The sequence below is a fragment of the Populus euphratica genome, unplaced genomic scaffold (genome assembly GCF_000495115.2).
Source record: "Populus euphratica unplaced genomic scaffold, PopEup_1.0 scaffold213.1, whole genome shotgun sequence".
NCBI classification, from domain to species: Eukaryota; Viridiplantae; Streptophyta; class Magnoliopsida; order Malpighiales; family Salicaceae; genus Populus; species Populus euphratica.
Genome location: NW_011499916.1, coordinates 798,151 through 808,823, shown reverse-complemented (window position 1 = coordinate 808,823; position 10,673 = coordinate 798,151). Strand labels below are relative to the sequence as shown.

The 10,673-nt window shown below is 35.1% G+C and overlaps 2 protein-coding genes and 2 long non-coding RNA genes across 8 annotated transcripts; 1 reads left to right on the top strand and 3 right to left on the bottom strand.

The window, feature by feature from the left end:
• Positions 1 to 43: 43 nt before the first annotated feature.
• Positions 44 to 4,425, bottom strand: LOC105134641 (protein HGH1 homolog). Its single transcript, XM_011039119.1, has 9 exons — positions 4,272 to 4,425; positions 4,058 to 4,180; positions 3,443 to 3,640; positions 3,198 to 3,276; positions 2,790 to 2,935; positions 1,984 to 2,097; positions 964 to 1,095; positions 361 to 474; positions 44 to 275 (listed from the first exon to the last, which is right to left on the bottom strand). The coding sequence occupies exons 1-9, from the start codon at positions 4,323 to 4,325 to the stop codon at positions 225 to 227; spliced, it is 1,011 nt and encodes a 336-aa protein (XP_011037421.1). The 5' UTR covers positions 4,326 to 4,425; the 3' UTR covers positions 44 to 224.
• On the bottom strand, positions 1,544 to 1,977 carry LOC105134640 (uncharacterized). Its single transcript, XR_844034.1, has 2 exons — positions 1,734 to 1,977; positions 1,544 to 1,701 (listed from the first exon to the last, which is right to left on the bottom strand). It is a non-coding gene; the product is annotated as an uncharacterized LOC105134640 (long non-coding RNA).
• Positions 4,426 to 5,410: 985 nt separating the features above from the next.
• On the top strand, positions 5,411 to 9,616 carry LOC105134638 (Pentatricopeptide repeat (PPR) superfamily protein). Of its 5 annotated transcripts, none has more exons than XM_011039118.1 (3): positions 5,411 to 6,764; positions 8,257 to 8,640; positions 8,893 to 9,616. In XM_011039118.1, exon 1 carries the CDS (start codon positions 5,542 to 5,544, stop codon positions 6,565 to 6,567), a length of 1,026 nt encoding a protein of 341 aa, XP_011037420.1. In that variant the 5' UTR covers positions 5,411 to 5,541; the 3' UTR covers positions 6,568 to 6,764; positions 8,257 to 8,640; positions 8,893 to 9,616. The 5 variants fall into 5 exon arrangements, with proteins under 5 accessions (XP_011037420.1, XP_011037419.1, XP_011037417.1 ...); XM_011039117.1 differs by having other exon boundaries at positions 8,799 to 9,616; XM_011039115.1 differs by having other exon boundaries at positions 8,727 to 9,616.
• Positions 8,202 to 10,452, bottom strand: LOC105134639 (uncharacterized). The gene is made up of 2 exons (XR_844033.1): positions 9,026 to 10,452; positions 8,202 to 8,922 (listed from the first exon to the last, which is right to left on the bottom strand). It is a non-coding gene; the product is annotated as an uncharacterized LOC105134639 (long non-coding RNA).
• Between the last annotated feature and the right edge of the window lie 221 nt (positions 10,453 to 10,673).

Below are 10,673 nucleotides of genomic sequence, written 5' to 3'. Positions count from 1 at the left end.
TTCTTTTTTTATATATATATATATATATATATATATATATATATATATAATTTTATAGGAACTGTTCTCTAACAGACTACAAGCACATTATCCTGGACACCTATATCACCAAAAGTTGCTCGAGTTCAATGAACACTTTAGGTAACATTTTCCAGTCCGCTGGCAGATTGACAGCAAAAATCAGCCTGATACCAATTTGTTTCAGATCTTACACAAACTGACTATCATTTTGATGTCTCACTGGCGGGTTCCTCTGTTCCGCAGCCATGAACCAGCTGCAAATTGAATAGAGGGAATAAGACGCGAAAAAACAAATAGAAGAAAACACTGCAGTAAAAGCACTAACGAGGATTGACATACCAATGAACCAACTCGTTCATATGCTTCCATTACTTTAGGATCTTCCTCATCTTCGTATCCAACTTGTAATATACATGGTCCATTCACAGACCAAAAGGCTCTTAGACCTGCCTCCTGCAATGTTATGGAAGGATGCGCAAGAACTAAGCTGATAATAGTATAATAAAACACCAAAAACTGATTTCTCTGATTAAAAACCAAAACAAAAAAAAAGGAAAAAAACAAAAAGAAAATACGAGGAAAAGGAAACTGTAATAATTTTAACTGAACACGATTTTTTACATAAATTGGATGGTGGAGCTTATAAGTTACTATACCTTAGGGGCAGTCTTGCTAATTTACCTAAAGAATATCGACTTGAAAGCAAGGAAATAACTAAGTAATGCCAGATTTGTCTACAACGTGTGGCCAGACAACTAATTGAAAAGTTGTTTAAATCTAAAGCCAGCCCTTCAATAGGGTCTAATGTGAGGCTCCATGGTTTGTTTTTGAAATTTTTGAGCTATTCAAAGTCTTCTTGCTCATTGAAAGGTAACACCAAAACAAAATTTGACGTACACACTTCCTGTCAGAAAAGGAAAAATGCAATGCCTGTAATTTTACCTGTACTATGATCAAGTATATAGATTCCAATGCTTCAACACGAATTTCAGGATCATCCCATGGTTCGCGCTCAATCGAGAGTGCACTGCCAAGCTCAAGAGGCATTTTTGATGTGTCTTGTTCACTATATATCTGGGAAGACAACCCAGATTAATGAAAAAAAAAGAGTTCATGAGCTTTTTCAATATACTAAAAACAAGAAACAGAGAAGACAGAAAAATTGTGATCAATATAGGCGGAGAACTATATACATAAACATATATACAAGCATGATGACTATTATTAACAATTTGCTATCATGCATCTCTCAAATTATTTGCGGGACACAAGATTGCAAATTAGAGACAGTGGGAGCTTTTTATTAGTACTTCAATGGTTCCAATTCTCGAGAATCCAGTGACAAAGACATGTGTTAGACCTCAAGGGTATGGCAAGTTTGATGTTAAGTCTCTTTCTACACTATATGAAAATATTTGGCACATTAGCATCCCAAAGAGAGGTATTTTATGATGGATAACTCATAGAAAATTCATATCACAAGGGAATTCAAAACTGTCAACTAGTTTTGCATGTGTAGTTATGCTGTAGAGGATATAGATCATTTGTTGTCAACTGCTATAATGCTGCCTTTAGCCATGTAATTATGAGCATGAACTTATATTTTCAAACTGAATGGATAAAAGCATAAAACTATTTCGTGGGTGATGTGCTTATAAATTGAAACATCTTGTGGGTTATGTGCTTAGAAATGGAAACATCTTGTGGGGTATGTGCTTCAACTAACAACTATTTTTTGGTTCCCCTCACACTCTCCCTACACTATGGTTGAAACATGAAATAAAATTTGATTACCTTCTTTTCTCGTTTTCCTCCCTATTCTATTCTATGGTTGAAACATGAAATAAAACTTAATTACTTATGAAAAAAGCATGCATCACTCTACACTAGTGTTTTACTGAAGCATAGAACTTAAAATGAGTGACAAACTCTATAAGATCAAGACAGAGGTAACATAGGTACCTTTTTACCAGCGACAGGAAGAAGTAGAGCTGGCCAAAGAAACTCAGATATCAAAAGAAAATTCTGAAGTTGATTCTCAGCTTCAAAACAACAGTTGCGGAGTGTTCCAGAGACCTGTAAGAAAAACAATCCCACTAAGCAATGAAGTTTGACTCTATTTATCTTGGTTGCGTTCAGCCATTCAAGGTCACCCTGAACTAAGAAGGCAACAGATAGGGTACCAAAAAATACTTCTATTGGAAATTGAATTTAAGCACTTTAAGTATTACCAATCTCAAACCTGTCCTAAGGTATTGGAAATTTTTTTCTTACATTCTAAACTCATCAATAGGGGTGGCAGCAGCAACAGAGAACAACAATAAAAAGAGGATCAGCACTGGAAGGATGGAACAATTTGCTACCATTGGCTAATACATCTAGATGCAGAAGTTCTTGAACATTAAGAACTATTTACACATGCCGAAAGAAGAAAAGGTTGATAAATATCTAAAGAAAATAAAGGGCTATATTGTAGCATTTCTCCTAAATATGGGTCCCAACGAGCACAAAAATTCACAGACACATATAATACCAGGTCACTCGAATAAATCTGTAGAAAATTTTGGCCAGATAGAATTCAAATTTAGAGTAATTCATCATTATTAGAAGAACAAAGAAATGGAGGACTTGGACCAAAATACATCCACATATCAGAAATTGCTTGCAAAATTCATCCCCTACATTTTTCTTGCATAAACAGATACCTAAAATGTTGAAGAGAACTCTAGAAGAAACTTTAGTGGTTAGAATTAATAATTTATGCATACCCCTTTCTTCCGTAATGGACTTGTTGAATCAAATTGGCGGAGAATCTGTTTCAGCAACCCTCTCTTAGAGTCTAGTAACATCTTCCTTCCGGCTTCTTTCTTTGAAATGTTCACAAGAATTGAACCAACATGATCAAATGGATCATCTGCCATACACATGGCATTAAGTACCAAAAAAACATTGCAGCATACAAAAAGCATGCATAATATAAAAGACATGAAGCCACAGAGTAGATGGATAAGCTAAAGAAAAACAACTTTGCTATCCATTTTTTAAGTATGCTATACACCAATTAAGTGTATTGCTAGAACTCAATTTGATAAGTAACATGCGAATATATGACTTTAAATTTGGATGCATTATCTGAATCATATAATAAACTCAAGCTGATAAGAAGTAAAACAAACCTCTAGTTTCATCAGAGGATCTACCAAATGATCTCACCAGCTTCATAACGAATAGCCCTTGCATTTTCTCATCCTCAATCTAATAAGCAAGTGAAGTTGCAACCATTTCTTGTTACTATTTTTTTATATGGTGATCAAGGGAAACAAAACACTCATCTCTCCAGAAAGTGTATGAAGAAACATTATGAGAGCCATTAATTTCCAAAATAAAGAAATATAATTTAATTTTTTTTGCTGAAAAGTACCTGAAGCAAGGACACAATTCCAGAATCCAATTGTGTGAGGTTAACTAGTAGCATCACCGACAACCGAGTTATGCTGCTATCTGGTTTATACAATACATCCATTGCTGTTTTAATGATTCCCATTTCAACCATCTTTGCAGCTAAATTCGAGTTGAGTGAAAGATTTATAAGAGCTTCTGCTGCAGGTTCAGAAACCTCCTGAAACATATAGATAAAATTCCATTAATATAAGGTTTATTCTTTTCCCAGGCCAATATATAAACACAAACCTATGATAACCCTACTAATGTAAGACTTTGCTAAGTGCATCATGCCATCATCTTTGCAATCCCCGCACATTTGAGGCCAGCTGCTCTTGAGAATGCGGGGGTAAATGCAGTCCCTCTTTCACAACTGCACTTAGAATCTTCCAACATGGAAATGCATGCACCTAACAGCACCATGAATGAAACTCAAAACATATGCCTAAACCGGACAACTCAAGTAAGTCCTTACCCAATAACCACTAGGCCAAATCCGACGGGATTATTAACAGCAATGTTACATTCAAGAAAATTATCAAATCATGTAACTTTTGTAATTTGTAAATGATAATTGATAATTGATATTAGCGACCTTTTTCTCCTCAAGTAGCTGAGATAATGAAGGAAGCACAGTACTGCCATACTTGGAAAGTGACTGTAACCCATCTTCGGATCCAGTCAAATCTCGAACAATTTCAACAGCTGCCTTCTTCACCTATAAATTTTTTTATTCCACTAATTAATATACATCAAAGGAAAAAAAACCCCATGAAAGAAAGAAAAGGAAAGAGCAGAGAGACTCTTACAGGCGGGGAAGGAGAAGACAGAAAGCCCACTAGTTCTTCAAGCTCTGTGGCCATGGCTACTCTGCTGTCTCTACTGTTGTCTTCGGCAGTTCTGCTGTCTCTACTAGCTAGGTTGGGCTTGCTTCTGCATTTTAGCTTAGATTTTTCTTGGGTTTTGTTTGTGCCATGAGGGGTTTTAATTTAAGGAAAACTACAAATCAGTCATTAAACTATACATATAATTTCATTTAAGTGCTTAAATTTGGAAAGTAAATAATTTCATACCCATTGTTAGAATTTTAGTAATATTATGACAACAAAAATTTAAAAGAATAAGTTATCATGTATATCTTCTTTTCCGTATGTCTACTTTTACATTATTAAATTCTAATTTTAATTCCAAGTAAGTAAATAAAATCATGCATACTTAAATAAATCTTAAAAATTAAAAATTGATTCTTTTGCAAAATTGCTTCAATATACATATTTTTTTTATTATTAACATTTATAATAAAACTTCTTGTCAACACAAAAAAAATATAATATGAATTATAATACGAGTAAATATTGAAATACTACATATTAATATTTGATAATATTGAGAAAAATAATGTTGGATTTAATTTTGATATTTAATTTTTATTTTCTTTCAAAAAATAAATCACTATTAATAATATGGATTCTAATCTCAAAACTAAATACTAAAAATAAATTTTAAAAAATATAAAATATTTATTAATGATAAATCTTTATTATTTTATGTTTTGATGAAAGATTTTGCAAGAGTTTCCAATTAATAATGTGTTGTCAATCTAATGGAAAGTTAGTATTAAAAAGTTAAGTAATGTTTGTTTTTGTGGTTTAATTGTATTTTTATATTTATATTTTTTAATTTATTTTTTAATATTTTTGAATTGTTTTGATATACCTATATTAAACATTAAAAAATATTATTTTAATATATTTTTAAATAAAAAATATTTTAAATAATATTCATTACTATAATAATAACCACTATCTTAGATTGTTAGAGATAATATCTGTCTTGACAAGTGCAAACATTGGAAGTGCAAGAGTTGATTTTGGCCAAATTATTTCTGCAGGGATTGATTTGACATAATGTCTATAATAGAGTGACTTGTGGCAATGTTTCGAGGCTTTCGCCGGCCATAAACCCTTAGCTGGTCCACGGCTTGTTTTTCATGCCCACGGCCACAACCTGTTTGATAATATTCCCATGGCGAGATTTAATTTTATTTCAGTTTGAATCATTATTTTGATTCATTTACAGATGGCAAATCTAGCAACAAAGCTGAGCAAATCTCTTCTTCCATACAGTAAAATTCTCCTTCAGTTTCGTACACTCTCTACCTCACATACACCACTTGAAGAAACCCTCAAAGCAGCCGTTGAATCCAAATCCTACTTAAAAATCCCTGACCTTTTCGACTCCTTTAAACAATCTAACAACAACCCAAGTCCTTTTTCTTTCCTCTCTACCTTCCCTTTTAATCTTAGGACTCAAGTCATTGATGAGATCATCCAATCTTTGATCCCCATAAGACCCCGCTTTCGAAACTCTATAGTTTATAGCTCTCTTCTCTCATATACCCTTCAAAATTCAAATCTTTTCCCTCTTTCTCTTGCTATAATCCAATGCACTCTTCGTTCTGGGTGCTTACCTGTGCCTCAAACACATGTTTTTCTCTCTTCTGCTTGGCTTGATCGCCGGCGTGAAGGTCAGTCAGTTGGTGACATTCTAATGGAAATGAAGTCTATTGGGTATAATCCTGATTGTGGTTTGTGTAATTATATTGTGTTGTCTTTATGTAATGTTGATCAGTTGATCGAGGCAGTGAAAGTCTTGAAGGGTATGAAACAAGTGGGTTGTTTTCCTGATTGGGAAAGTTATGGGATTGTTATTGGTGCAATGTGTGGAGTTAGAAAATGTGACGATGCAATTAAGATGATGAAGGAAATGGTGGTGAGAATGCGCTTGTGTCCTCGGCAGGGAGTAGTGGTGAAAGTATTGGCAGCGTTGAGGGCGAATAGAGAGATGAGGAAAGCTGGTGAAATGATTGAGTTCCTGGAGAAGGAAGGTTACGGTGTTGGGTTTGAAAGTTATGAGTTGGTAGTTGAGGGATGTTTGGAGTGTAAAGATTTTTTTTTGGCCGCGAAAGTTGTGATGGGAATGACAGAGAAAGGGTTTATACCTTATATCAAGGTGAGGCAAAAGGTGATTGAGGGATTGATTGATGTTGGTGAATGGAAGCTTGCTTGTACTGTGAGAGAAAGATTTGCAGCATTAAGTTCATAGTTTCTTTTTTGGTGTTTGATACCGAGGCTTCTTAGAGAACTGAACTTGTGCATCTTCGTGATGGCTCATATAGACGTCAGTTTTTCTTTTTGTTAGCAGCACCAACATTTTATCATCTCGAGACAGCTAATCCATGGCGGCCATTCGGTCATTCTCTCACAAAATGGACACGAGGGTGTTGGAGTTGAAACTTACTGGTGCGTGTTGTTAACAATGCATAATTTTGTATTGACTTAAGTTGCTATGTACAGACTGAAGCATTATTTCTTATTTCTTGATGAATCATGCCAATTGCATGATCATATGGATATCGAGGTTGGATTTTGGTAGTTAAGAAGTGTTCAATGCAAGTTTTCTATTTGTTGCAATTCAAAATTCTGCAGACTGAATAATGCTAAACTCACATAATTAGCTTCTCTATTTGTAGATGAATTTGAATTTAGAAATTCTATGGTGTTCCCCTTTATTTCACTTCTTCTCTGTACCAAATCACTAGTGGTAGGTATTGGAGTTCGTTCATGTTCCTTCCTCTTACAGAATCCACATTGTTGATATTGTTCATTTCATTGCTTAGGTGTGATTCTATATACCACAAGTATCCATTGGTTAGTAGTTGAGATTATTTCTGGAGGAATAGTGCCCCCAACTCCTATCAGTGGGCTATTATTTTGCCTCATTTCCTGCATTACACAGTATCCTCTAAAATAAAATAAAATAAAATGAAATGAATCTATGCATCAGTTTGTAGTTTCCCCATCCTGCATCTTTTCCACTCTGTTTTCGAAGGGCACCCAAGTGAGATTCGTGTGACTTAATTAGTTGACTGGGTTTCTATCATCTTCTTCAGCTTGATGTCATACTCTGTTTGAAATCTGAATTGTCGTGAAGCTTTTGTTTATTGACCTTCAATTTTAATTCCCGTCAGTCAAAAATAAAATTTTGCTCTTGTGCATTTGTTTAAACTGTAAGGGCAGGAGATGGGAAGTAATCAATCTTGGTTTCTCAATTTCACAGAAAATAAAAAAGACGAAGAAGAACACTAAGATTTGCTTATATAAAGGAAGGCATGCATAAAATTTGTTGCAAAGACAACTTTTGAGAGCAATGTTCAGGCGCATGTGTTACTGTAGAATTTAGTTGCTTTAATGAAATAAATAAACCTTGATTTCTTTCAAGATAAAAATCTAATTAATATTAAAATATCAGAAAATGAAATAATAATTGATCTATCATTTAATGTTTAATTAAATATGCAATGCGATTCCTGAAACTATTTCTCTCTCCAAAAAAGCATGTTTTTTTTTCTTACTGCTGCACAAAGAAAATATTTTGTTGATTTATATATTGACAAACATCCAGCACATAAGCAAGGTATACTGTCTCAGTTTTCCAAAATGTAAATCCTTTTTTTCTCTCTTTAAATCACAGACAAAGAGGATGATAGTATGTTTAGATTGCTAGCGAATACAGAACAAAAGCTGGGGATGTCAAGTTAGAAACAATAACAGTGCATCGAAAACTTATTATCCCTCAAGGACCATTTTGTCATCTCTATTCCATATTTGGTGTAGTTGTCGCCCACTTATGCTTTTGCCACATATTTGTAGTTGCATGCTTTCAGTGAATCTCAATTATTAATAAGTTCAGCTTTCCAATAACATCTTTTCTTTGATTTACATATGTAAACAGCATCATGAAGCATCTTGTTAAGCTAACATCCATCATGTTATAATTTGGATCTGGCTGATACACTTAAAGGACTTCCTACTACTTGACTGGATATCTGGGCTCAATGGCAATGCTACAGATACCTTTCTTATTTCCAGAACCACGTCTCATCCTTATATAGGATTCACCTCAGTCTCTGCCCCAAGAGTTTTTCACAAGCCAATATTTTCTACCCCTAGATTCACCATAACCAACTGCTGCCACTCCATGGTTGAGTTGATCCCCACAGGAGCCACTGAAGAGTACCACTGGAATAGAGTTGAAATTCAAAATTACCAGCGTCAATTGCAACAGAGACAGGTTGCTGGGCAACTGCAGCTTGTAGTCTATTCTCATTATTGGCAGGTACTGCTTCATAACCACTTATTTTCACTGCATGGTCCCTAGTTTTCTTTTTCTGACAGGTTCTGTCTTTTCCTTTGTAAGGGTAGTCATTTTCGGTTGTGATTCCACCAATCCTTTTGATGTATTGAAATGCTATCTTCATGTCTCCACCTTTGCAGCCCTGGGTATCACTGCTAGCGTCACGTTCCATGAGCTCATGTTCTGACAGAGATACTAATTTTCCTGTCTTGATTTTGTTGATGCCTTCCACAGATGCCACTGCAGAGAATGCCCAACAACTTCCTGTGTTGGAAAGAAACTAGCATCAGCTGTTCTTATTGAAAATGATTTGAGATAAGAACTGACAATTAGCAATTAAATGAACTTGAATGAGAGAATCTCATACCACATTGACCTGGGTCCTTAATAGGAGTCGCAGCACCTTGCTTCCTCCAATCTACTGCAGCTGGCAACTCTGCTATTTTTGCACCCCGCACCCATTGTTTATCTTTTTAGCTGTATGTCTATTACTCCGAAAACATAGGTCGGTAAATTTGAACTCTTCATTTGTTAGGTCTGCAAATTTGTTGTCAGTGAGCCTGAAGGATAAGTTTTGAGAATTGATGTAGTCAATGAACTGAACATTAGATTGGTATATTCCAAAACACAGTGACATTCGTCTCTAGTCTCATATTCTCTGCCATATCGGGTCAGCCAGTCTTCAAACCTCTGCTCTATATCCCCTGGGTCATAAATTGGGGTCACCTTGTTTTCAGACGATGATACCCTTGAAGGTATCCATAGAATGCACAAAACCATTAGAATCAAGCCACAGTTACTCAACGATATTGGTGCCCTCATGGCTAGCTTAAGATGTTGATAGAGTATAGGGGCTTATAAATGAAAATGTAGACTGGGACATGTATGTTATTATTATTATTCAGATTGGTTACCCAATGAAGTCAATAATTTATGGCAGTTCATACCTTTGTTCAAAGTATTTCAGTTGCGTTTCTATTCTGAATTCCAATCATGTCTTTTGTACTTCTCATTTATTTATTTTTTTGGAAAAGTCTTTTAGTTTCGTTGCCCCACTGGTTACATAGCGTGCAGGGTAGACTATTGTTTGGCAGGTCTAGCCTCTTCATTGTATCTTTATGCACCTGAACTTGCTTGAGCTGGTTTCGGTGGTGCAGATAGGACCGGATCTGGTATTATTTAAAAGAAATCTTAGAAAGCTAAGAAAAAGGTTTTCAAAGTTATTATCTTGTCAATGTCCTGTGGCATCAGGGTCTTGGAAGGATAATTTAGCGACAAACGTCTAACCTTTTACTACTTCTGTTACCTGAATTCAAACATTATAGAGTTACAACTCAAATCTACACCCGCTATTAGTGCAAGGTTGGAAAATTGCCAGTTTTAGCTTTTCATTGAGGAATGGTTTGTAAACAAAAAGACAGAAGTGTAATGACTGTAGAATTCATAGTTCTTGCTCTACTTCCGCGTCTATTGATGGAGTTTGATCTTGTTATTGCTGTGGAGAATGGAGATGAGGATGTTTGACAGATGGTGTTGAATGTCGTATATATGAATACGTGAGGGTTTTTGTTTCCCAACTTCTGTAATTGACTTCCCATTTTGATAGTGAAACAAGTTACAGCCATTTCCCAGTTTCATTTAACTACCTGTAGGTTCATGGTTGCATTGAGCAGTCAGTACTGTTATTGTATCAATTTCCCTGAGACATCACTCTATTGAGTCAGCCACATGATAAGAACCTGACTCTGTAATTAGGGAGTTGTATGCATCAATTGTTCATCTAACCTTATTTTTTAGGTGTGTCGCTACAGGACGTCGGGCGACGGCTCCACTCCTTTTTTTGTTTGTTTTTTTTTAAAAAAAAAACAAAAGAAATTTAATTTTTTATTTGATTAGGGGGAAATAAAGATTTTATTTGGAGTCGCCATCTAGTAATTTGAGGGAACTAGAAATCCAAAATTAGACACTGGTCCCAGAGATTCGGATACTAGGTTAGTTATTATTAAGGGAAGGTA